Consider the following 27846-nt stretch of genomic DNA (forward strand, 5'->3'; position numbering starts at 1 on the left):
CAGGAGGTGACCTGCTGTGAACATTTCATTTCTGCTGGCTTGCATTGACTACAATGCGGCAAGGAGTTGGGAAGTGATAGGACAATAGATAAGAGGAGGTGGCCTGCTTTGTTGATGAGCCAAAAGCTTTTTCTTTTCCCAGGGGATGGCTCCTAGCAACCCTGGCCAGCACCAAAACGTTTCATGCCAAGACTGATTTGCATATGATTGGTTCTCTGCTGCCAAGACTGATTTTGCATTTGGTTAGTTAGACCCCTGCTGTAATGACTTGACGGGCAAAAAATTATGGAGTGGAATGCTGCCAGTGGATTTCCCAGTAGTTAAAAATCATTAATTCGGGCCTTTCCAGCCATCATTTTTTCGCTGTCTCTCTGACATCTTTGTATACCTTGCAGGGCTGACTCAGCTGTTCATCATTGCAAGGAAAATACGAGTACCATTGTATTGATTCTTATTCCGTGTTACTCAGTCGCTAAGGACGGCTCACTTTGTGCTGTGGTGAGTGTGACCGGCATCCCTCTCACCAAAAGGCCCTGGATGTGTATTTTTTCCTGTGAATGTATCTTTTCTGAGAGGTTATACATAATACAATGAATGGTCTGTCTCCTAGAAATCAAATTAAGAAGATGACTTCATGTGCTTTTTGCTAATATTGCACAGAATATTTAATTTCCAGAATGTTAGCATATAAACCTCTTCCAAAGCAGGTAAAAAACATCAGGGTCAGGACTGATTTGCATATGGCTGGGTTCAAACTGGAACGGCACGGTGAGCAAAAAGACGATGGATTTAGGCCCAGATCTCTGTACTGGGGTGAATGTATGACATTGTTCTGCATTCTGTCCATCAACTGTTATTTTTGCAAAAAACATCTCCTACCTTACTCCAAGGTACAGTCTTCTGCTTTATAAACATGAGTGTGGAGTAAATGGTGTTGAGGGCACCTCTCCCTTTCCTTACTGAAGGAATGCTACTTGGGGAGTGGTTTTTCCAAGAGGCATCTAAGTTGGGGAGTCAGCATATCACTTCCTAAAACGGTCCATCATTTATAAAGGTCAGAGGTGAAAAATCTGCAAGGAAAATCTCTTGGAGAAAAGAGAGTTTTAACAATGCCCTCTTTAGGGTCCTTGCCCTACTGTAGTGCAAGCCATTTATCTGCAAAGGCAAGTGACAGTCTGGGCTCTTGTTTTCTTGGAAGTGCTCTCATGGACAATAAGTTGCACTTAGCTGCTTAACTAGTGCATCAAAGCAAGTTCTCAGCATATGTTTATTGGGGTTGCCGTACAGCTAAACAACCCCCCATTAATCGGTGTCTCACCATTTCAGAGCACGTACACGCTGGCGAGGTGTTCATACAGAACCGCTGAGATCATATTTTTTACAAACTTTACTCTTTCTATGCGTGTTTTCTATTTACCGAGAACAAAGGAAAATTACCATGGGAATTAACTTGGGTCCCTCTGTATGTTAAGTACCTCAAAGCGTTTAAGATTTTACTTGATTTCCTAACAACATCATCAGTATAATCATGAGATCAGAAGTCCAGACTTTTCTGACCTAGAAACACCTATTCTCACTGGGAAAATGAGTACTTTTGAGTTGTTTAATGTTTCCTGAGGCAAGCATGCATTCCTGATTCCTGAAGCAAGCATATATTCCTGAATCAGACTGCATGACCCAGTGTGTAGTAATTGTAAAGCTTCAAACCCTAGTGGCACAGCACCCCTTCTCACTCTTTCTATAGAATGCTCTCATTTTGCTGATATCTATGTGTCCCCCCCCCCCTCTTAACTTTCCCTCTGTCATAACTTTTTTCTCTTGTCTTTCTACTTTTCAATTCTAACATTACCTAACCTTTTTGTTCTCAAGCGTTGTCTTTTTTCATTGACAAACATCAGCTCACATTTTGTTTCTCAGTCAGTTTCACTTTCTCCCCTTCACTCATTTGCTTTTTCTCCCTGCTTTCTGTGTATTTTCCTCCCATTCCCCCTTTCCTGTATATTCATTTCTCTTCATTTTGCAATACTTCCATCACCCTTTCTCTTATTCATCTTCCTCTCCTCTGTTTATCTCTTTCCACTCTTCCTCTCATTGTTTCCCCTCTCCTCTTTTTAATTTCCTCTTTGTTGCTCTTTTTTCTCTCCGTCGCTAGTCTTCTGCCTCGTCTCTTTCTCTGTTTGACCATCACCTAGGCACTCATCCTCTATTTGCTTTAATCTGCCTGTGATCACTCTCATTCTGACATGGTTTATCTTTTTCCCCTCTCTCCATTTCACTCATTCTCTCTCTCTCACTTCCTCTATCTCTCTCAAGCATACACACACACACATAATTTCTTACTCTTTCTCTTTTTTCTCTTTCTCTGTCACCCTTTATCCTTCCTGTGGGTATCATTATCTCTATTCTGTTGCTCGCCTCTCATCCTAACTCAGACTACCTTTCTCACGTTTATTTCTTCCCCCACACACATTACCTCAGTGTATCTCTCTATCTCTGGCCTCAATACTTCAATATTTATTATACCATACTGATTTCAGACTCTGTCCACGCAGTTTCTAATTTACCCCATTACCATGAATGCAATCTGCCCTCCAAATCTGGCATCTGTTGATTCTGCTCTACTAAGCACTCTGCCCCAATCCCGCAAGCTTTTCTGAGACTTGTAGCTTTTCTGAGACTTGTTATACAAACATATTTATACAGCAACGTGCAACGTTTTTAATTCTATCTTTTTCCTTCTTAAGTGGCATAGCCAATAGGTCTCGCCTTTGGGACCTCATAAGTGTTTAGCCATGCAACACTTGATGCTGTTGCACCAAGGATATTGTGCTGCATAACTAAACACTTATAAGATCCCAAAGGCGAGACCTATTGGCTATGCCAATGCTTGTTTTGTTCAAGGCCCTGGAAAAGCCCATCCAGGAGGGTAAGAATTGAGGCTTCGGGGATGAGCACAAATTTATCTTCAAGGTTAGAGCCGAAAGAATTATTCTTTACCGTCTGAAACAGAACCTTGAATACTGCCAAACATCACCGTCAGTGCGCCAAGACTGCCAAAGAGATTGTGGATGCTGCTGGATGAAGCATTGTGCTTTTTCCCTTCTACAAATTTGTGTAAAATGAAAGGCTACAACATCCACGTGTGCATGGAAAAAGAGAAAATCTGCAGATATATAAGGAAGGATTATTGGCTATTAATCATTCTAATGCAACAACCATCCTTACAAAAAGTATTTCCAGCCTAGAGCACTGGAACGTTTTTAAAGGTAGTTCCTATTTGGCCCAAACCAGATCTGTTTTTCTGCAATTTAACAACTACTTCGGATTAGCATGCACATGTAAATGTAAATGTATGCGTCTTGTAAAGCGCACTGCTGCCCTGAGGCGTCGTGGCGCTGTAGACCGCTGGGGAACCCGTCCTGGCTATCCCTGTGAGATGGTCCCTCCTGGGTATCTCCAAGGTGAAACCAGGCATCCCCAGCGAATGTGGGGGGCCGTTGTGGAGATGAGGCAAGCTAATGCCCAGAGTTGCCGAGTGTGATCCCTGGTTAGAGTAGGCACATTCAATTACCTCTTAGGCATGATTGGTTACCGCTGAGGGTGAACCCTAACCCCTCACTAGTGGCGCTTACATTTGTGGCGCTTAAAAGTTTAAGCTATCGGCTTCATTGTCTTTCAGAAGAGCGTCTTGCTGCTCTGCAGCCAAAATACCACATACCTGGGAGCGACCTGTAAGCAGAGTTTCGATTCTGTGATTGGTATGTGGAGACAAAGATAAAAAGCATAAGTGACATCGAGATGTTTTTAAAGCATGTTGGGCCTGAGTTTGGGAAGCCGTCTTTGATCCATCCCTTACCCAGATGACTTTCCTGCTGATGATGGCATCAGCGAGCTACAGGCTGGTCATGCCTTTTAAGTAGAATTAAAACGTTATTTTAAAAAAAGTTCTTTGTTTCAATTAAATGCATGATTTTCATGTTTTTTTAACATTCCACCTTACTTTGTTAACAAGACCTCAGAAGGCGACTCCCCCTCCATAATCGGGATCCTCGATTTCTATGGAAAACAATTCTTTCATTTGGAAGGTTACATCACCTATGCAGCCCTTCATTAGCTCGATTAACATGCATTCAACTAACTCTGTAATTGTTGCCACGTCCTGTCATGATTATGTAGCGTTTGTGACAGACGTCCTTTTACCGTCCTCTCCATTGGAAATAAATACATACATAGAACTGAGCTACAATGCAATAGTTAGTACACCACCAGTTTTACTGTAAGTTTCATCTTTTCAGTCATACCTCTCATTCTGCATTTTTATTTACATGGTTTTCTACATCACCAATCCTGCCTCTTCGCATTGAAATAGTGTACAGAATTTTGCTATTAAAATTGTCGGGGAGAGAGAGAGAGAGAGAAAGAGAGAGAGAGAGAGAGAGAAACAAACATTGTTCCACCATAGTATGTAAATTGAGTTTGTCAGTTGAGTGTGCAGTACAAATATTTGCTCTCGGATGTACCGCACCCTGAGGAAAACAGCATTCTATAAAAATGCATGAGGCAGTAGAAGCTTTTAAGCATAAGGGATGCAGCAGCATCGGTGACTGCGCAAGAGTACACAGGAGGTTGGGAGGCATGGCATCAAAGCAGGAGTAAGGGTAACACACTTGGACAGGAAGGATTGTCTATGTCAGAATAAAATCTCTGAGTTAGAAAGTTCCAAGTTCATTTCTGATGCTGTGTCCTGACCTAAACCTGGCTAGAGTCAAGCTATCCCCTCGGTACCTCAAAGTAGTTTTTCACTCACTTCATTACAGAGTTCTCAAATTAAGGCCAGAATGTCAGGCTGCTGATTGGCTTATTATTATAAATAAGGAAGGACTCCTAACTCTTCTTCTGTGCAGAGGCACCACCCAGTTGTCTGGTTGACAGTTCAGTTGTCTGCATGACGTATTGTTACCATTCCTTTATAGAGAGTGGGCTTTGACCCCACCCAGAAGAGTATCACTCTCTCACCACATGCTATTGGCTGTTTGGTGTGTTCTTCCTCCTCGTATAGAGGGCTTGTATTGAAATCCTCAAGGGACTATTTGACATCGGAAAAATATTTAGCAATCATCCCACATTCAATTCTTTACTTCCTGTCTGTATTTTATAGAGAACACAATGTTTTTATTCATTTTTTCTGTGATATAAGCTTTTTAAAATTCTTTTGTCAGGACACATGAGCGTGCCATTACCATCACCACCTCTCCTACCTCAATCACTACTACCACCATCATTGAACCACACCAGCAGCACTCTTACCACCACCATACCAGCATCTGTGTCCACCATCTTTGTAGGTGCTACTACATGACAGCCCAACTTATTGGCTTTGTCAATGCTTCTTTAAGGAGAAACTTCAAATACCCGATTCTTTTGACACCCATTATTATACCTTGTTCAAGGGGACATTAACAATATTCACTGGCCTCATTGAGCCTTGGGGTAGTCATTTTTGCCAAAGACTGCAGTATTTGGGATGATTTGGAAGCTTTTTTCGATAAAGAGTTCGGCAGCTAATCGAAGCTATGGGGTTGACGGACGGCCAGGCTGTTTTTTGTTTTCTTTTTTGTTTGCACTTCAAAGATCTTTTTTCAGTTTGTGGTTAGGTGGTTAATTTAGGAACTGAAAAAAGTAGATGTTGTCTTGTAAATGTCTTTATACAGCTCCTTCCCAGCTCAAGACGACAGAGAGTGCATGAGAAAGGGGTGTTTTCAGACGTTTCTTTTCTAATTGTCGAGTTTCCTTCCTGTGGTTGATTAAAGCTAGTGTTTCCCCGGGCAGGGGAGAAAATTTAGGGCTCATCTTTTCTTTTTGAGGGTGGCCCGCGAGTGTGGACTGGGTCGCCACCTCGTTATAATAAGGGACTAAGACCAATGCATCATCAGTCAAGCTCTGCGGGAGCTGATCTCTGCGTCTTAGTCAGTTTGCTTACGATCTCTAGTCCATATTAGCTTTTTTTTTAGGTCTCGTATTAGCCAAGACCTTTTGATTTTACTAAAATTATACATTTACTATACTGACTTGTATGGGTTTTCAGCCAGCCCTCTTCACCCATTGGTCTGTTATTGTGTCAATCACATTTTCTTTCGCCAGCTACAGAATACAACATGGGGATATCGCTCAGCTGGCTTCAGCCTTTAGTGGACTTCACTGTGAGCATAGTCCTTCTGCCTTCTTACAAGGCGCTCATGCACCCGTAGTTCCTTTGAGTGCCTGAGTCTATTTAGGCAGTGTGTGCTTTTAGAGACCCAAAAATATTTTTTATTTATTTTTTATAAGTTGATGAGGGGCCCACAGCTTCCCCAACAATAACGTTTTCCAAAAACTATGACAAAACAAGCATTGACTAATCAAAAAGGCTTGTGGCCAACTCCAGACCTGTTGGCTTTGCCAGTGTTTGTTTCCTAGTTGTTCTTAGGGCCTGTGGGCTCATAGTCTATTGTGAAAGACATCAGTGTGATCACTCAGCCAACATCTTTTGGACTAGAAGGGACCATTTCTCAGCGATCTGGGAGTCCAGGGTGCCCTAATCGATGTAGGTGGGATAAGATGAGAGCTGTGTGAGAGATGGACTGAGGGACCCGAGTGAAGATCTGTGACTCATGAGCAGACACCTGAAGACAAGGGGCCACAATGAGTGTCTTCTAGTCACAGACCTACAGGTAAGCTCTTTTAAACACACAGAGAATCAACGCTACACAGATTAACTACAAAAGACTTGTAAGTCCTACATTAAGCTACAACATGTTTAGTATATAGTAATGAACTGGATCTAGAAACCACTGGGATTGGATTGGCCATCAAATTAGTATTGAAGCACAAACCTATTGTAGTCGGTGCTTTAGTATTCTTCTGCCACCTAGTGGCTAGATCTGGAATGGGTCAGCTTGGTGGGTTTTTTGTTTTTTCTTTAAACTAGAAAGTGGCTAGTCGTACATAAACATGCATCACACACAGCTACTGCACCCTCAGGCAATTGCAAGCAGTCGATTATTATCAGATAATTGCTGCTTCTTTTTTCACTTGTTAACAGCTCTGGAAATGCCAATGTTCTCCTTTTTAATAAACACTTAAAGCTCAACCTATTTGGCTAGACTTTTTGCTTGCTGGCACCGATGCCCTGCCCTAACTTAAAAACCAATATCCGCACCCCCTTTCTTCTTGTGGACTTCTTCAGGGTGAGATGCCCTGAACTGAGTGTTCCATAGTGTAGACTGGCACCTTTTAAACCACCTGTAACAAAAGCATTTATAGAAAGAGTTTAATTTGGTGGACATTCAATTGTCCAATCATTTTGGGAAGAATTTGTTACATTCTTAATTGATTGGGCTTGTGCAAGATCCCTTTGAGCAATGGCAAAAGATTTTGATGGTGTACTAAGGGAAAATGATGCCTACCTCGACATTAGGGAAAAGGTTTTTTTTTTTAAATGACTTAATCGTAGAGGATTGGCTGTTTTTTGTACTTGGTTTTTGTACAGAACGGGTGTCTATGAGCTGAACTCTGTTTTTGCTTGTGGCTGAATCTTATTTGACTTAAAATTTGACCTAAATTATCTCTGGCCTTTGGGTCCTGGACAGCGGTTACAGGATAATAACCGTTTATGGGTAGTCTCAAACCACCGGCATGCCACTACCACAAATACAGTGGCACTGCATTGCCTCAAGAAGATACCACCTTTAGGCACTTGACTCCCCAGGACAGCAAGTTCCAGTGGTAAATGCGTACTCTACGAGTTAGTGGAGGTAGAAGCTGTGTACCATGGCATATACTAAAGAACACTCAATAACCAGTGTCCAGTAAGTGCTGTAGCTTCAAAGATATTTGTTTTGCCCATTTAAAGATAAGAAAAACAGCAATTAAAGATATGATGTACATCGAAAACCATATGGTTATTCGGGCACCTGATACACCTCCACATAGTTAAAGTGTTCGCGCACTGTTCACTTGATTTTCTGAGACACTGCTGTTACAGTCAGTAGTACCCAGTTGGTTTCTGGTACTCTGGTTGAATTAGAATTTCAGGCCCTTTCTGCTCATTTGACAAAGTGTCAGTGAAAGGGAAGAAGGTTACAGACAAGAAGAAGACTATTTAGCAGCCTTGCGATTTGCCTGGTCCGCCGATTCAATGGTATCTGGCCTTCGCTTCAACATTAGCAACTCAATGGGTCTTAGCTTCGGCTCTTGAGTTCCAGCTCCAAGAAAAAGCCGTAACTCTGCAACCCAAAAACCCACCACTCCTAAAAATAACAGTTTCATCCAAGTTAGGTCAGTGGAGATTTTCAGACTGCCAAGAGCCTCTTTTAGTCGAGTTGAGTGATGACCAGGCGTTTTACTAACCACTGCCCAGACTGGACACATTTCAAGTTCTCAGAGGATTCTTAAGACCTGAGCGCACTTCATTGTTTCTTAGTGGGGCAGGTGTAGTAGTGCGGCAGCACCCACAGTGGTATACATCAAGGGTACCATCCTTCAGAGACCCCCCAATTAAAAACATTCCAGGGTCAAGCTTTGTCAGTGGCAAGTGCACCGTTCGGAATCCAAGGGTTCACCAGATCACCGAGGAGCTGGCCTTCAACTGTACAATTCCTGGTTTTCAGGGATATCGCAATACATACAGACCTCCGTGCTGAAGGGGAGGAGTTTCAAGAGCTTTAGGTTCTATTTGGCTTGAACAGGGCATATGTGGACAATCTGAGGCAAGTGGCGGGCTAAGAATGGTGCAGACGCTCCAGTGATGATACAGGAAACCAGGTCTTCATCTACATGGCCCAGGTGATGCTTTTCGCCGGTTGATCCTTTGCACCACTTACAGATCAGCTGGCACTTGGATCCCATGGCTCCTCTGTAGACTTGGTTACATAAGGGGTGCTCCAAGCGGATCATCTGTCCTCTAGAAACTTGTAGGTCATCTTGTGGCTCAAGAAAGACCCTCTCCTTGCTGGGCTCATGCTTCTTTTTCCTACAACTCACAGCTGTGAGTTACTAGAAATGTAGACTTGATCTAAACCTGTGGGAGAGCAACCACCAGCAGTGGTTCAGCTGCTATCAGTGTGATAGCTGTGCCCGTGTTAACCTCTAAATTTGGTGGACATTAGTCTGTCAGGGTGGCGGATGTAATGTCCTCCCTCACCCTGATGGACAGAGTACCGTCTGTCAAACTGTAGGTTAAAAAATCCCAAAATCCTTGCCAAGTCAATCTGAAAGAGACACGTTAGTGATAGATTCCTTACCTTAGAATATCCCCAGGTGTCAGACTGGATCCAGAAAGTTTTCGTCAGCAGTACCCTTGCGCGTCGGTAGGCTTCGTCGTGCGGTTCCGCGTAGGTCGCTGGCGTCGTAGTCGCCGAGATGACTTCGTCGGAGCTACTTAGACGCACCCACGTGCGCTGACATCAGTTCTTTCTTTTTCCACGCCAGCAAGCGCAGATCCGAGAGAGAGCGGTACTCCTAGTCATATTTTAACTTTGATTCGAGAGACTGGTTTCTCTTGTTTTGTCGAGTTCTCGACTTCTGGTGCAGTAGAGATGCCCGGGTTTAAGTCCTGTCGGGCCTGCCATCGGAACATGTTGGTGGCTGACCCATATGATGTGTGTCTCTTCTGCTTGGGGCACGCCCACGACCCCGAGGCTTGCCCCGATTGTCGGGCCATGGCGCCGAAGGCTTTGAGGTAGCGTTCCCGAAAATTGTTAGAGGCCTGGCATTCGGTTCCGTGATGCTCACGATCCCGCTCCCGCGAAAGGTCAAGAGACCGGTCGCGGGGCCGACACCACCGTACGTCAGAATCGGGGGCAGGTAAGTCAAAGCACCATAAAAAATCGAAGAAGCGACGTCGCTCTTAGTCTACCCCTCCCCGGTCACGGGACATGGTGGATGGGGCGTCACTTCCCCACGGCTCCGGTGGAGCCTGCGTTATTGCCTGCGGCCTATCCACCTTTCCGGGGACCGTACGCGACTCCGAAGGAGATACAGGTATTAGTGTCGGCCATGGGCCATTTATTTGCCCCATCGGGTCCCTCCGGCACACCTTTGGGCCCCGTGGACCCGTTGGGTGGTTCTGCCCTTGTGCCGCCGCCTTTCGCCTCGGTTACGCCGGCAAGATACCCTGTGGCACCGTTGGCTCCGGACAGGGCGCCGTTGCCTCCAGGTCTGGACTATTTCAAGCCTGGGTTGGTTTATTACCCTCCAATCCCTATTCCAGGTGGAGAGTTTACCCCCTTTCCCCGGGCCCCTCGCCCTTACCAGCCTCTTAAACTACCGGTTGACGAGGTAGAGTACTGAGAGGGGTCTGAGGACCCTCTCGCAGGAAGGTGAAGTCAAAGGTCCAGGCGATCTGGATTTCTCTCCACACCCTGGTACACTGTCTCCTTCTTCTGTGGCCCCAGAGGAGATGGGAACTTTTCCTGTGGTGTTGCGTAGAGCTGCTGAGGCTCTTAACCTCGAGCTCCCTTCCGTCCCTGTTAGGACTAATCTCCTGACTTAAGGTACTGCAGCCAGCGACCTCTTCCACAGAGCCGCTGCTGCCCATTCTGTTAAGCACCTGGACCAAGCCTAACACAGGGGTTCCTGTGGATAAAAGTGTGGCACGGCGCCATCGCCCGGCCCCGGGCGATACCAGTTTTCTCACGCAACACCCAACGCCTGAGAGTCTGGTTGTCTAGGCCTCTCCCTCTCCCAGTGCATTGCCTTCCGCACCTCCGGATAAAGAATCTAAAAAACGTGAGCAGTTTGGGAAAAAGTTTTTCACCTCTGACAGTTCCGGGTTGCGAGCGGTCAATTCTGCATGCCTGTAGGGCCGCTATTCCCACTCTGTGTGGGACACTGTAGCACAGGTGCTGCCTCAGTGCCCAGTGGAAGCTCGAGCGGTGCTCTCCCAAGCCATTACCGAGGGGAGGGATCCTGCAAAATTCACTATTCGTTGTGGCCTTGACACGGCCGACTCCCTCGGCAGGGCGATTTCCACAACAGTGGCGCTACGCCGTTACTCCTGGCTCAGGACAACTGGCTTTTCTGGGGATGTCCAGAACACTTTGTTGGACATGCCTTTTGATGGCACACGCCTATTGGTGACAAAGCAGATAGCACCTTGGAACGCTTTAAAGACTCCCGGGCCATGGCCCAGTCCTTGGGTCTTGCCAACACGCGCGCTCCCTTGGGGTCTACTTTTTGCTCCTTTCGAGGTTAGGGTCGAGGTGCCCACATGCGTTCCTTTCAGAGCCGCCGGCCTGCGCAGCCGCAGTCTCAGCGCAGCCGGGTTCGGGGTGCCCGCCGAAGTGGCTCACGGGGCCAGCGAGCAGGTCAGTCCACCGCCGCACCTGCCTCTAAACCTTCCTAGTCCGGTGTTTCAGGCCCACCAGATGCCAGTGGGCGGCAGGATTCGCCATCACCTCCCCCACTGGCGCACCATCACTTCAGACAGGTGGGTTCTGCAGATAGTCTGACGGGGCTACTCCCTCCCCTTCGAGACTACCCCTACAGCCATGCCGCCTCAGTTCCACCGCATGTCGGGGGATCACTTGGCACTTCTCTGGCAGGAAGTTGCGGCCCTCTTGGCCAAGGGGGCCATTGACTCGTTCCGACGCCAGAAGTAGGTCGTGGTTGTTATTCTCACTACTTCTTGATTCCAAAGAAGGACAAGGGCCTACGTCCTATCTAAGACCTCCGGAACGTCAATCGCTTCCTTCCGGAAGGAGAAGTTCAAGATGCTCACGCTTGCTCAGGTCTTGTCTGCCCCGAACCCGCAAGACTGGATGGTAGCGTTGGACTTGCAGGATGCTTATTTTCATATCCCCATCCTGCCGGCCCACCAGTGTTACCTGCGGTTCACGGTAGGCCACGAGCACTTTCAGTTCACCGTGCTCCCCTTTGGCCTTACCAGCGCCCCTCGGGTGTTCACGAAAGTTGAGGTGGTGGTCACAGCTCATCTGCGCAGATCAGGGGTTTCAGTCTTCCCCTATCTCGACGACTGGCTGTTGAAGGCAGGCTCGCCAGAGGCAGTCATCTCCCACCTCCAGACTACGGCCGACTTCCTGCATTCGCTGGGGTTTTCCATCAACGTGCCAAAGTTGCATCTGATTCCCTCTCAGAAGCTCCTCTTCATCAGAGCGGTTCTCGATACGGCGCAGTTTCGGGTTTATCCTCCCAAACAGCGAGTCCGGGACATACGGGCTATGATTCCGATCTTTCAGCCCTGGTCCTGAGTTTTGGTCAAGAAGACCCAGTGCTCCCGGTAATAGCAACGATGTCCCCACATGCCGCCCTCCGTCTCCCGGCGGGTGCCGAAAATGGCAGGCGGGATCCTCAAGGGATCGGAGCAGACTCCCCTCAGCGCCCAGTGCGTCCCCCAACCTACCGGCTGGCAAATCACTGCGCTTACGCTGCAGATTACATCGGTGGGCCGCAGACCAGTTGGGCACAAAGGCGCAGCGTTCCCGCTGCTCCGCAAACTCAGGAAGAACTCTGGATGAATGAGCCCAGGAGACGTCAGTATGCCATCTGCAGTATATCTCCACGATGGTAGATCGGAGAAGGACCGCACTTAGCCTCAGGGGATCCGCCTGCACTCCGGTTGCGGAATCGGTGATCTAAGTGGCAGAGAGAGGCAGCAGATCACTGTTCAGGAGGAAAAAGGTCGGGTTCATTACGGAGCAACAGCTCCGAGCAGCCATTTTGCAAGCTCGTAGCATCCTGAAGTCTGTAATGTGATTCTGGCAGCCAGGCGTCCCTCAACTAAAACTGTGTATGCATGTCGGTGAAACACGTTTGTGGCATGGTGCGCAGCGAAAGCTGTAGATCCCCTTTCTGCCCCTCTTTCTGAGGTTCTATTGTTCCGTCTCTCTTTGGCCCAACAGGGCTCTGCTCTGGGCACTATCAAGGGCTACCTTTCTGCTCTTTCAGCCTTTCTCAGGCTGCCTGATCAGCCCTCTCTTTTCAATTCCTCTGTTGTCAATAGATTTCTCAAAGGCATTACTCACCTTTTCCCTCCTATTCCTTTTGTGATGCCTCAGTGGGATTTGAACCAAGTTCTCACATACTTAATGTGCGCTCCCTTTGAGCCTCTTCATAACTGTCCTTTGAGGTTACTAACTTTAAAAACTGTCTTTCTGGTGGCCATCACCTCCGCCAGGCAGGTGAGTGAGCTTCAGGCTCTTATGTAAACCTCCTTTCCTGGCGATTCATCCGGACAAGGTTGTGCTTCGACCACGTCCCTCCTTTCTACCGAAAGTAGTCACTGCCTTTCATCTCAGGCAGACTGTCATTCTGCCCACTTTCTTTCCGCCTCCGCATCCTTCAAGAGAGGAAGAGAGGCTCCACCGTCTGGACCCAAAATGTGCGCTTTCATTCTATCTCAACCGCACACTGCAGTTCTGGGTGGATGACCAGCTCTTTTTTGGCTACGTGGGTGCCAAGAAAGGTCGGGCCGTGCACAAGCCCACTATCTCACGATGGGTTGTCTTGTGCATTAAAGCCTATTACTCTCTGGCAAAAAAGGAACCTCTGGTTGGGCTGCGTGCCCATTCTACCAGGGCGACAGCAGCTACTACAGCATTAGGATGTGGTGTCCCTCTGCAAGCTATCTGTCAGGCAGCTACGTGGGCCTCGCTGCATACTTTCACTAAGCACTATTGCCTTGACAGTCAAATCCGGAGTGACGTTCTCAGTGACTTTCTGGTGTGATTTCACTTCGCAGACCCACCACCAAGGTTGGTATTGCTTGGCTATGTATTCTAAGGTAAGGAATCTATCACTAACGTGTCTGTTTCAGATGCAAAAGTTACTTACTTGTGTAACGATATATCTGTAAGAGACATTAGTTAGTGATAGATTCCTTACCGCCCGCCCATCCTCCCCGTCCTGCGAACTGTTCTCTAGAGTTCAGGTCATCCCTTTCAGGGCCCTAGTTCTATTGTACCAGTAGTCGGTCTCTGACATGGCTCTGCATTCCTGGCGCGGAAAAGTCGTGTACAGAACTGACGTCAGCGCACGTGGGCACGTCTAAGTAGCTCCGACTACGTCATCTCTGCGACTACGACGCCAGTGACGTACGCGGAGCCGCACGACGCCGCCGACCGACGCACACGAGTATTGCTGACGAAAACCTTCCGGATCCAGTCTGACGCCTGGGGCTATTCTAAGGTAAGAAATCTATCACTAACTAATGTCTCTTACAGATATATCGTTACACAAGTAGGTAACTTGTGCTTTTAGTGGCTTCAATTATGACTTGTTTGTAGTCTAATTCCATGTAATTTGCTTCTGACCTTTTGGAAAATTTTGGAAATGTAGCTGTTTGTAAATTGAGTACTGAAATAATATTCCTTCTGTGCATGTCTGTGTTGCCATGTTTGAGTGTTGCTTAACTGTTTTTGTGATTGATTGGTGCAAGTTTTCCATATTAAATACTTTGGACTTTAAGAGATTGTGTTAGAGATTTTCACGTTTGTTATGGTATAGTGTTGCAAAGCTCCCATGTTATCATTGTTCTCCAGACATATATGTTAAAGAAAAAACACATTTCCTTTAAACAACCATGGTCTCTTAGCTTCCAATCTCAGTTTTGCCCATCTGTTCTGAAACTCGCTTTTGACCCCCTGTTCCCTCAGTGCACTCTTGCCCCAAATGGAGTCTACATTCCTTCAACCTGCACCTTTCCCAGTACTCCTCAAAGAAGCTCATGGTATCTGTTTCTGAATCACCTTTGCACATTGTTTCCAAGCTAGATCATAAACCCCGCTGCCGAAAATGACCCTTCCCCCATTTTCTGAATCCCCTCCTGCCCCTTGAACGTGTTCTTTTCCCACTTCATAAACACAAATTTGCCCCACGTAGTGATACTTGCTCCACTGCTCTTTAAACCTACTCCCTCAGCCTGCTCTTGCTTCCTGTTCTCCTATCTTGCTCTTGCTTCTTGATCCCTCTGTTACTTCCTCTTCCCTCGGCCTGCACTTGCATCCGGTTCCTCGACCCTCTCTTTCACCCCACTCATTTAATCTGCACTTGCTCCCACTGTTACTGCTCTCTCCACTACACCCTCATTCTTGTGGCTCATACAACTCTTGCTTACTCCCTGTCCTGCTTTTTGTTTCTTTATGCCCTTTCTTAGGTCTCTTCTGACACTTCTTTCGTCAGACACTTACTTCTACTTTCTGTTCTTTCAGCCAGTGTAACTTTCCCTGGATTGCATTCATTCCTGGCTCAGTTCTCCTGCATTCACACTACACCCTCCACTTTTAAAGTGAAAGGTGTGCTGCCCACCTCATTCACACTCCTGGTGTGCATGTCCTACCTGTTACTGCCACTGTATATTAGATCCTTGTGTTTTAGACTCTAGTTATTCCACTCTTTAATACTTTGTTGATGTTTGTTATCTTGAGTGACATAGATGCGTTTAACGAGGATAAAATGCTCTTTTTAATTCTCTTCCTTTATCTTTTCTTCACTCCAACTATGTTTCTGCAGTTTATTGCATCACTCTGGCAGTGAACCTGATCGCTTGCTTGGCTTGGTGGATCGGCGGTGGTAATGGTGTCAACTTCGGCTTGGCTTTCCTTTGGCTCATCGTTTTCAGTCCCTGCAGCTACATATGCTGGTTCCGGCCCGTTTATAAAGCTTTCCGGTGAGTTGAACTTTGCGATTCGAATTGGAACATGCTTAAGCTGTGTAAAGTTGTGGGTGGAAGGTTTGTGTCTATTTACCAGGTGAAAGAATGCATAGGGAGATGTTTGGGGAAAGTTTATAAGAGTTAAACCTTAAAGAAAAGCAATATTTCCAGGTACCAAGTGGCTCATGTGGTAGAAAATGTAGCATACGACGAACTACAGAACCTCTAGTTTATATAATAGTTAAACCTGTGTGGCTCTATCTACCCTAACCAAGGTGCCTGGCTAATTACTGGACCAAACAAATCTCCCCTTAGTCAGGTTGTCTTTTCAATAAGGTGTTCCCTAGGACCAACCTGGGAATTATGTCTCATTAAACGAAACATTAACCTATATGCAACTGATATTTCATGTGGGCAGTCAAACAAAATGGAAGCCTTCATGGAGATATCTGCCGCTGTACATGGGATTTTTAGATGCTTCACATCATGTTGCTTCTTGTTCATGGAACGTGGTACACCGGGCTACCTATTTCCAGATGGTGTCTTTGCTAAGGCAGTGGTTAGTTCTCTGCGTTCCCAACAGATGGTCCCTTATCCTGCCACTCTCAAGGAGACCTACCTCTATCCAGCTTAGGTGTAGATCCTGTCCATCCACAGGGAGGCTGGAGGCCCTGATTGCTCTACTTTAAATCTTGGTGGAGAAAGACAGAATAAAAAATGGTTCCAAAGAAATGTGATTCAAAATGCAATATTTAAACCACATCTGTATTACTGAACCAGAGATAACGTTTCCTGGTAGAGAGGACTATGGGTACGATCTGAGAAGAGTGCCTGGTTGCGTAGATTCTTGGACCGGAGTAATAGTATAATTAGTACTAGAGTATCATTAGAGAATGGTCGACCACCGTTCAAATTAAATACTTCTATAAAAATATTTGCAAAGCATTAAGTAATGTAAAGTATACATTTCGGAACAAAATATTTGAATCAAAATGTGTTGCTCAAAAATCTTTTTCCCATTTCCTGTCTCTAAAAGTGCATACGTCCTTTTTTTTTCCTTCTACTTCTTAAAGTACTTTCTGTTTCCTTGTGAACCCTGGGTGGCTAATGGAGATCTTCCTGTGTGTTAATAGAATGATAGTGCTGTAGGAGTGAGAACATTAAATACGTAAACGATTTACAACAGTGAATTGGTTTAGCTTTTTCCCCCCAGAGAGCAGAGCAGGTGAATCAGTTTTGAAATGCCAAACCAATTAGTAATTTCCAGAGCCGCTGGAATTATGTGCAAGCAAGTAGCAAATTATGTAGCAGGGTTAACTTAATTAGGCAACAAGAAAAGGCAAATTATGCGGCGTAACGCAGCATAATTTGTGATAATCTTACTTCATTATATTGTAATTTTTATGCATGGTAACACTGTCTGGGCAAAGGTTACACCTCATTAATACATGTTTAACAAGCAAGTAAAGCAATAAGAAAACCCGTCAACCCTTGTGAAGAGCGGTCCACTGCGCTGGAATACATATCCCACATTTTTATTTATTTTTGATCCGTTTAATGTAGAGACAATCCTTTTGTTGAAATCTCTAGATTACACCACAGGTGATAATTACTGAGCAAATGCAACAAATCCATAACTATGGAAAAAAATGCCGCAGTAGCACAATACCAGAATTTCAGCCTAATTTCTAAACGTCCGACACCCCTCCCTGCCTTGTGGACTTGTGTAACCTGGTTCTATTGTCACAAATGCTCTACTGTTCATTTCGCACACAATAGTAAGACAGCTGGAACCCAGAATAGTAAGGGGTATCAGTATATCAATATGGGTTTATAAAATGAATGTTTGAATACTCTTGGTACTATCATAGGAATGGGCGTTTGAACAGGGCTCAAGCGTGGCTGAGGAAAGAAAGTACATGCTGCAGGATCTAGCATTGCTCCATGCTAATATTAGTCATCCCCACAAAGATTGATGATGGTTTTTGATTGGTTCCTTATAGATGCAGGAGATGCCATTGCCTCTTCCATTTCCCAAATAAGTATCTCCCTTTCTCTCCTGCAGGTCTGACAGCTCCTTTAATTTCATGACATTTTTCTTCGTCATTGCGGCCCAGGTTCTTTTGGCTGCTATTCAAGCAATTGGGATCTCCGGTTGGGGAGCCTGGTAAGAATACAAAAAGTGTTTTTTTAATTATCAGAAGAGATCGTTTTGATTCCCGTTCTAACCATTTTTGCATTTCACATCTCCTTCATCATTTGACAGTGTTTCTTCTCCTGTTCAGAATAGTTATTCTTTTTCCTTCGATTTTGCACTCCTCAATTTCTACATACTGCTCTTACGCATTTTTCTTGCATTTGCAAAAAAGTTGCACTCTGTTTTTCCAGGTCCTGTTTGTAAACTGAAAGTTCATGCTTCCCATTCATGTCCATCCCTCCACTTTTAGCATCTGTAATATATATTCTCTCTGGCATTCCTTGCCCTCTAATCTTTGTGCAAACTCCCCTTCTCAGAAGTACTATCTGCGTTGTTGTAAAATCGATGCCTCAACACTGGAAAAAGCCTTAGACCTTGGCTGTAATCCATACCATATTATTGGAATTAATTTGCAGTTATTTATAAGTCACTTATATCAGACTTGCCTGAACCCCACTAAGGGAAGGACAAACTGCCTGCTTAGTCCTAGGCCCCCAACTCACCCACCTCAGTCTTGGAAGGAACCTACACAGAGAGCCACACTTATTCCTGACTCGCCTACCTGGAAAAAAGAAGCCAAGTGCAAGACACAGCAAAATGAGACACAGAATTAACCAGGGCATAACATTGATATTGTTTGCATCTTAGAAGTAACACTGATGCCTATCCTTGTGCATTCTGTAGTTTCTGCATATTCTTTTCGTTTCTAACCTTTGTATTTCTCTTTATCAGTCCTTGTTTTCCAAGCTCTACTCTCAAGAGGTTTTGAATATACTCCTTATTTTTTATGTACATTGCCCATCCAGCACTTTCTAAACATTCCCTTGTTAGCCTACTTTCCTCGTCCGTGTTTTCATTTTCCTTCCTCCCCCCCCCCCCCCCTTTACTTTCTGGATTCCTTAATTCACTCTCCATTCGTCCATTCCATCCTGGTGTCTTTCCTCCTCTGCTTTACACCCAATAGCCCCTTGATCTGTCTGATAGTTGAATTTTTACCCCCCTCCCCTACCCAAGCCTTTCCTCAGAAGCCTTTGCTCTCAATTTCGTCAGTAATCTTTAATTTTACAATTTACTTTATCTCCATGACTCCTTGCTCACATTGAATTTCCTGAGTTTGCCATTGCCTGTCTGCAGCAGGGTCTACATGTAAGCGTGTCTGTCTCTTTTAGGGGTGGAGGTGGTCTTACTTCTGCATGCAGCCTCACCAGGCCGGACTACCTACCTATCCACACATTCTGACTCTGGTTCTGTTTCATTTCAGCGGTTGGATTTCAACCATTACCTTCTTCAGCACAAACGTTGGTGCCGCAGTGGTCATGCTCTTCTCAGCGATAATGTTTACACTTTCTACCATCGTAATGGCATTTTGCCTCATCAAGGTACGTCCGATTATCTCATCTTATGGAATCCATTATTTTCATGTCCATACACTGTTGTTGTTTCTCCTCCATCAAAAGACTCCTTAAAAACAAAAATACTTTGAAGCTGAAAACTGCCTTAACTTGCATCTTCCATGGCACCCCCATTTAATTTGTTGTAAACACTCAACCAAGGTGTGCCTTAAAGCAAGGTGTAGTGTTTTCCCACCTTTTGAAGGTTTTTAAGGTATTCTGTCTGCTTCATTTGCCCTTATTGTTGTTTTGTCTTATCTTTGCCCACGTTCCTTTACTTTGCCCTCCTTATTTTGGCTGATTAACGTGCCAACTCGATGCACGTGCACTGATATCCCATTCCGTTGTTCGGAGAGAATTATACGTTACCATAAACATTTAAAGACCTGTGCAAGAGACCGCACACTGGGTGCATGTGCACTGGATTCTTGTTCTTTGCTTGTTAGTTTAATTGCTGGGCAAAATATTCCCAAACAAAGTAAAGAAGCTGAAGCACAAAAAGACCACTACTCCTGTTTTTTAATAGACTGTTGAATATTTTTGGGTTTTTGGTTACCTTTGGCTAATCCCATTGTGGTCTTTTTTTTTTTATGGTAGTCTCCCCCACCCGCCGCCGCCAACCGCCTCCCACACCCAAATGATAAACAAAGCCAAATTGGTCAAGAAGGTTCAATGGCGGCAAAATCTTTACTGCTTTTTATCTTTACTTGTATGTTTATATTGTTGCAGTTTGCATGGGAAGGATTCTTTTTTCAAGCAGGGAAATCTAACAAGAAGCGGCATACGAGAGCACACCATATAATAAAAAAGTAAAGAAAATTATGTAGTTCATAAAATAGGGTTTATTAAAGCCACATATTGCTTTGTTAAATTCACTCTGTTCTTAGAAGCGTGAATATTGAAGATGCTGCCTGCAAGATTCGGCGGACAGCGAGCTCTGATTGAAACTGCAGGGTTCAGCTCTTGTTTACCTTAAATGGACAGGAAGCTGATTAGCTAAAGGGTGGCGATGAACAAAGTGCTTTGCACTGTCATTATCTAACCGCACGGTCTTGCTCTGAGTCTAATCGATGTGAGGATATCAAACGGCGACTAGGCCTCCCACTAGAAAAAATCCGCAGTTCAGAGGTATGATGTCATACATGTGAAATAATCTATCCAGCGACGTGTGGCATGAAACTACAGGTTTTTGAACAATACAGCCAAACCAGCCATAAAATTCACTGATGTGTGTGGAACTTTCTCTGGCCAAATATCAACTATAAAATGATATTCCATGAAAGTTCTCGTGATTGCACAGACTGACCTTCTGGGATAGAAGAAGACACGCTGCAGACTCTTTTAGGTTTTAAAGGCGACCATTGTAATGATCGCTGCAGATAATCGCCATGAACCAGGACATTGATCAAGTAGTGGGGCTCTGCAAATGCAGTCACACTCTGTGCTATATGTCTTCTCTTTCAAAGATTTGGGGGATGGCAAAGATGACTGCATGGAGCTACAGAAGTATTTTAGAAAAATAGATGAAGTGCTGCAACAATAACAAAACAGCCGGCCGTAACCAAAGAAGCTGTCCTCGAGAGGCCTCTGATTTTAACTTGCTGACTAGGTCAGCCTTCGCGTCACGCCTCAAGTCACACTGAATGTAATGGGTACTTTTCAATCTGCTGAGGTAGAGTGAAGTTGGCCCTTGAGTTAATTCTAATGTTTTCCCTTTTTGTCACTCCCACTCTATTTTCACAGGTTCACAAGATGTACCGAGGGGGAGGAGGCAGTTTCCAGAAAGCCCAGGATGAGTGGAACACCGGTACATGGAAGAACCCTCCCACCAGAGAGGCTCAGTACAACAATTTTTCTGGCAATTCCCTCCCCGAATACCCTACTGTGCCCAACTACCCAGCAGCAACCCAGTGGCCTTGAATGTGCATCTATTCCACCAAGAGTCCATGTCCTGCAACAGTTGCCATGCCAACAGACTCATTACCCCCTCCCACAAACACTTTGGATTGTTCCTTATTTTCAGAGATCATGCACGAATTGGTTTTCGTAGTCTTAATTTTTTTCTGTGCCAATGCAGCAGCATTTAGCATGCCTAGGATAAATGTCCAATTTTTTTTTTTGCATACGTGTCCTAAAAAATGCTAAATTACAGCTGTGAAATTTTATGGATTTGGGGCTATACTTGACCAAACGTTGGAAGCACACACGGGACCATATTGGTATCTCAAGGGGAAAAACCTGCAGAGAATTCATCTCACTCTTTGTTGACTGCATAAAGTTCTGTCGGCTTTGCATATATCTTTGCGATGATCAATATTGTGACTACAGTGAAGAAACACCATATTGACTTGAAAAGTGTATGTCAAACTCACCATTTCTGGTGTAAATCTAAGCAAAACTTGTTGTTTAATTAACTCTACCTGTTAGTTTCAGCTTCTTCCCCTAATCCGGTTAGATCTTGAAAAGGAAAATGGGCACGCTCTCCTCCAGTTCCTCTCCGATACCCTTATACATAGCCTACAGAATAAGACGGGAACAGGAGTCAGCGGCAGGGATGATCTCGGGCAGTGCTGTGACGATTTGCTGTCAGGCTGCTTGAGAAGGGGTTTGGGCCACCCTCGTTGAGGTTTGTGCAGTGCCAGCAACATCCTTGCACTGCCTGGCCAGTTTATCCCGCGCCGTCTTCTGTGCCACTTATGCCAGGTATTCAGACATAAATGCAAAGCAGCCTGGCATACAAGCAATGTTGATTTCTAAGTGCGTTGGGGAACATCACTGCTGTGATAGTGTGCCGTTCACCTTCCGCATTGCTTTCATGTGATGATCTGGACGCCTTGTGCGAAGCATCTCAGACCATATTGCTTCGATAAATATTCTGGACTGTCATCCATAATACTTTTTGTTCATTGATTGCAATTTAGATTTCTTAGTTTCCTGGTGCAGGGTTTGCTGGAAAATTGTCTGTGGTGCTCGGCTGATTGGGACCACGTATTCTGCTGTTTGACTAACCAGTTTGGGGCCATCCCATTCTATCCTCTCCTTAGACAAGGTATTTGTGGATATGCTAACAGGACCAGAATTATGTCATTTAGGTCAGAGGATCTGGGCCGGTCTCCCTCTGGGGTGATCAGCCTATGGTCCTCATATCTTATGAGGAAGTGCCTTTATTTTTGTGCGTGGCACAACACCTAGTTTCTTGTAGGTGGTAACTGTTGTCTTACAGTCTGGGTGAACATTACATTTTTTTTTTAATGAAATGATGATAGTTATCTATTACGATTTTGTTGAGGGTGGGTGAGCGTGCAAGAAATATAACAGCTTGCACTTATATGATGTTTGCCAAAACAGTCTTTAAGATAGTGGCATGAGACACTGTAGACGCCTGTTATTCCGCTGCGACAATCACAGAATTATAAATATACTTGTGAACCATTTCTCTTTATATCCCTCTTTGAAGTGCTCCATGCTTCACAAAACCACTTGTTATTGACGAAGCATAAAAACAAGCTTCCTCCCCATATTTCCTCAGTTGGCGAACACAGGCTGTCTAGAATTATGTGCAAAGTCTGAGTATCTATGTTTTTTTTTGGGTTGGTGTTCTTGACATCCCCGGTGTGAAGCTTGAGTGGATCTATGCCCTTAGGGCGGTGGGGGTAGGGCACAGGGTTATGGCAGCCGCCTTCTTCAGTGGGAGGGCATAAGCAAGGATGTTAACAGTACTTCAAAACTAACACGTAGCTGAAGACTGTTACTGAACTGTACCCTTAGGTGAACCTTTTCAGGAGGCAACTTGAAGTGAAGGTGTTGATGTTGAGGCAGCTTGGAAATTGGAATAGATAGATGTTTGCAGTACCGCTTAAGTTTGCCAGTATTTAATACATGGATCTCAGACTCCAGAGTCCAATTGAATGATGAGGGTTTTCTGTGTGCTTCGAAGATGGCGGAAAGTCTTAGGCTACGAGAAGATGTTTTTTCCTAATATCTCAACAATGGTTAGATTTTGCCTCAGCCCGGGCTGAGACCATGCATACCTCCCAAGCAAAGCATCATGCTGTTCTTTGAGAACACTCGTGAAAATGTAGCAAGGAGGACAAGTTATAAAACCCCAAACCTGTCCTTTAAAAATGGCATGTTCCCACCACATGGCATATGCTGTTGGTGTAAATAATGATGGGGCCCAATAGTTGAAATGAGAAACTTTTTTACTAAATTTTTTTATAGCAAAAACCTGGAAAATTTAGTTGGAAATTAAATTTTCTGGTTGGTAGGAGACCCTCAGGGAAGATTCATAGGACCGAAGGGGTAGTCTCACAATTGCAAGTCACCATAGATAAGAATTATCATACAGCTTCACAGGCAGGGCCGCCAATTGTAGAACACAGCCAAGTAAATTCAAACTTTAACCGTGAAGGACATAAGAGTGCCATATGTAACCAGTCACTACATAAATATTTTTTATGTTCGCATTTCAGTACAAACCAGTACATCTTACTTTTAGGTACTTACAGTTTTATTTGTCTGAGGCACTTGGCTATTGTGAATTAGAAACAAATTTAGCGACTAGTTTAGACTGTCATTGGGAGACGCGGCTAAAGCTGGATGTTTTCTGAACACAAAGCCGCAGTCTTTAGTGCCGAGAAAGCAGTAGATGTGTTACTTATGTACATTAATTTCTTTACATTTTGTTAGATACTATAGGAAAGACTGGACTAGCTTCTAGCCTTTATTGCAGACACTACCATCATCCATCTGCAAGGTTTTGTACACCCCTCCTATTAAAATATTTCAGTTTACGACTTTAATTCTTTTCAGTCTTAGCTTTCCCTAAAATATGTTTTTATTACTTTGTAGTCCTACGTCCTACTCTTGCTGCTTCCCTATTGGTTAACTCCACTTGTAGCAACAACAGGACTGGAAAATGGCTTTCCAAAGGTTAGTGGGCTCTTTTTGGAGGTTCCCACAAAGTTATTTTTTAACTCCTACCAGCAGGCAGAAGAAACCAGTGTCTTATGTATTTAGGATCATAAATTCTTTTTTTCACTGTTTCCACTTCTAGGAAGAGACCATTTGTTCCCTGGCATTGGACAATATTTAGTAAAGGTTATTTTCCTTAACTCCATTTGATATATTTGTGTCCCTCCAATGTTCGTGAAATCCTGGGCAAGAGATGGTGAAGGAGATTTAAAATAATTCTCCTTCTAAATGCCTTGAAAGATGTAAAAGGTCTAAACGTCCAAGGCTTTTAATGTTAGTTCTTTGTTTCGTACCACTCCTGTGGGCATTTGGCTAATATTGTACAAGCACAGCCCGAATCTTCTCTTTTGATGGAATTCCTTCACATGTTTATTTTGGTCTGAAATGTGTCTGTGATGCAGAGACTGGAGGAATGTATTGTACCTCCCAATATCCTGACTTCAGTAGCCTCATCAAAGTAGACCATCTACCATCATAACCAAGTGTGTTCTCAAAGGCCTTCGCTCTAGTCTGAGAGTATTTGGGAAAGTACTCTGCACACAGTGGTTGCTCTACTTCTAGGGTGTCCATCCATACACCAATATGGCAGCGTACAAAGCTGCCATATCACAATAGCTTCTGGTACTCACTCTACCTCGTGGTCCAGAGTTTACCATGACTACCTCAGAATGGCCTCTGCAACAAGCCTCAGCACAATTGCCTCCGCCATGCAACATGACCTTAGACACTCCTGAAGAGCTGGGGCCGGTCCCAACTCTCCCTTGTGGATCAGTTGTCCTAGGTATGCACACCCCACTGAAGCCAGACATGATTGTCCAGTCTATTCAGGTTGGGTAATAAGCAGATTCTTGCTAACGCAAAACCAGAGTGGTCCAAGGTGGTCTGCCTAAATCATATCACTGGACCACAGCATAGTGGAATGTATGCGTCACCATTCCACAGGGAGAAGCTTAACCAAGACAGGATTGAGGAAGCCTGAAGGAAGCAAAACCCACTGAGAAGCTGTAGAGCCACAGCTAAGAAGATGGAAACGTGGACCAGACGAGAATGACCCTGAATCTTCTCTCCTGCCATCAACTGGTGGTTTATGCAGAGTCTGGCTAATGAGGTACACAGGACTGTAAAGGGCAGGTGGGGAAGTCCGAGAATATCAAACCAGCTGTCAAGAAGAGAAGGCAGAATAAAACTAAGATTCACGCCACCTAGCTGGTACCCTGACAGACCAGATTCCATGGTGGAATCTGAAATGTATCCCCATTTCTTCAAGAAACCCTTACCTTACACCAAGAGGATGATACCACATATGGGGACGCAAAGTCTAGCTGTGCTGTGCTCCTATTAAAGGCGATGCTGCCTTTTGGAGAAGCTTTTTTGAGTGGTGCCCACTAGTAGCCATAGCCAACTAATTCTAAGACATGGAGAGCAATGATTAAGAGTACGACAGTCACTACAAAGGCCTCTCTGATGTTTATCCATTCTATTCCTCGCCAATATCAGTGAAAGAGTGGTGATGGTGTCCAAATTTTAGCCGGAATTTGGGTTTCGTATATATCAAATAGCTCCAAATTCGAAATAAAATGCACCGTTTGTTTCACAAACCAGAGGTGCACTCTTACATTGCCAAAAGATAATGAAACTGTGGAAAGAAGATAAATAATTTATATATTGCCCAGACTCGCTCCTGAATTCCACAAAACCAACCAAGAGCACTTTAGCTGTGAGTTTAATTTTCCAATAAACAAGTGCCCAAAAAATCTCTTTAATGGTCCAAGATCAGGATAGCAAAGCACACACAAGACTGGATTTGAATGATAAACCTGTAATCTAAAATTTCATAATCATGGGATACGTTCACACGGTTGCTTAAAGACAGAAGAACCTCTGACAAAACAGTTCAAACAAAAAAAATGGTCTTAAGTTTAGGGAGTGATAGTTATGAACGCAAAGATCTTATCACTTTAGAGGAGTGCCTTATTAGAGCTTTCTAATCCACATGTACATATATAAATATCTATTTTATTAACTCGTGATATCAGCACTTGGAAATGTATGGTTGTTTTATCTATTGTATACTCTTTTGGGACTCGGTTGTTGATAAAGCATTGAACAATATTGGAATCGCCCTTTGCGGGGTTCCTTGTGAAGCAACTAAGCCCCTGCCCCTCTTCATCCTCCCGCTTACTCCTAGCTCATTTTTGACGTGAAAGTGGGATAAGCAGGTTTATTCTTTAGATCTGTGTCTCTTAATCTTCTCTTGACATCAAGTGAGACCCGGATGATTCAAAGTGAAATGTATGGAAAAAATGTAGTGCTTTGAGAGGGCAATGCATTAAGCTCAAGTTTTTCGTAAATGCAACAAAATCGATGATTTTACTTCATCTCTTCAGTGAGTCAAGTTTACAAATGGGATTTCGTTCTGCTAAAGTGAATTATAAATTGCCATACAGTCATGAATCAACGCAATAGCTTTCTTGCATTATAATACCATGTCCTGCATTAATAAACCATATACTTATAATATGTTTACATTGGGAGCCAACCAAGGGGGTTATGGAGTGACCGCTGCATGATGCCAAGTTGAGAACTCAATTACCTTATAGCTCCGCCAGACACTCGGGAATTGTCTTTGCTACTATAGCGTAGCTGCAGACTTCTTATTTACTGCAGCACCCACATGGTTCATCCTGAGATTACACAATGCTCTACCCTTCCCTCCTGCTTTTCGTGGAGAAGGCAACGGCTGGGAATAACAATCAAGGGAATTTGTCGGACTGGGAATGCAGCATATGAAGATACTTCCCTCAGTCTATGGACTTGTGGAGTAAAGGTTGTAGCTCTTTGTAATGCCTTTATATGCAGCATTGTACTGTTGCTGTTGTACTGCCATGTTTGACCTAATCCTCAGACAATTATTTCTTTTCTATTTTATTGTCAGATTTTTTTTTTGTCTGTCTCTCATGATGGTTCTTGAATTTAGCTCTGTCAGAATGTGTCCTTGGTAGGCAGCCTTGGATTGCTCAAGTTATGTGATTAATATAGAAATAACCATGTAAAAGTAAAAATAATAGTACTTTGGATAACAAAAAACTGGCCATTGGAGGTTTTATTGGAACAGCCGTGCCATGGATAAAGACGTGAGCAGTTCTCGCCATCCAATTAGTGTACGGTTGATTGTGTGTGTTCGCTGCTCGAAGTTGTTCTTTGTGTGCGAGAGATGCAGTCCATTGCACTTAATTTTGCATCATCCAGTCTTTATGATAATCAAATGATAAAAGCACAGATAAAATGCTTGTGATAATTATACGTGCAATGCACACATCAAACGACTGTGTAATAACTTCAAATACTGAGGTCTTTTGTCAATGGTTTGATACAAAATGTGTTTTGTTCCAGGCATGGAGGAACCCAATTGCGTGGATGCATTTCAGAGAGCTGTATTAACACTTTATTTTAACCGGATATCATTCATATCTAACAAAGATGTTTGTGTTCTGTTAGCCTTTGCACTCGCTGTACCACAGTAACCTTCGGACCCAGGAGTCCGAGTCACCCCTGCTGTCCTCCTAATCTCTGAATGACCCCTCTTCTAATATTCCCTCTTGGTCTCCCATCAACAGGATCCTCAATTTGTGTTA

General features: G+C 44.3%; 1 protein-coding gene across 2 annotated transcripts in view; it reads left to right on the forward strand.

Moving 5' to 3' along the window:
• The window catches only part of SCAMP4 (secretory carrier membrane protein 4), a 72660-nt gene extending 45362 nt beyond the window's left edge, over positions 1-27298 (forward strand). The window contains exons 4-7 of one of the 2 annotated variants that reach the window (XM_085639459.1): positions 15508-15664; positions 17715-17816; positions 19108-19225; positions 20981-27298. In XM_085639459.1, the coding sequence (XP_085495585.1) occupies positions 15508-15664; positions 17715-17816; positions 19108-19225; positions 20981-21157 (554 nt within the window). In that variant the 3' untranslated portion in view covers positions 21158-27298. The remainder of the gene's footprint in view (positions 1-15507; positions 15665-17714; positions 17817-19107; positions 19226-20980) is intronic. The other variant, XM_085639460.1, reaches the window with a different exon arrangement.
• Positions 27299-27846: the final 548 nt, after the last annotated feature.

The sequence above is a fragment of the Triturus cristatus genome, chromosome 12 (genome assembly GCF_964204655.1).
Source record: "Triturus cristatus chromosome 12, aTriCri1.1, whole genome shotgun sequence".
Lineage (NCBI taxonomy): Eukaryota > Metazoa > Chordata > Amphibia > Caudata > Salamandridae > Triturus > Triturus cristatus.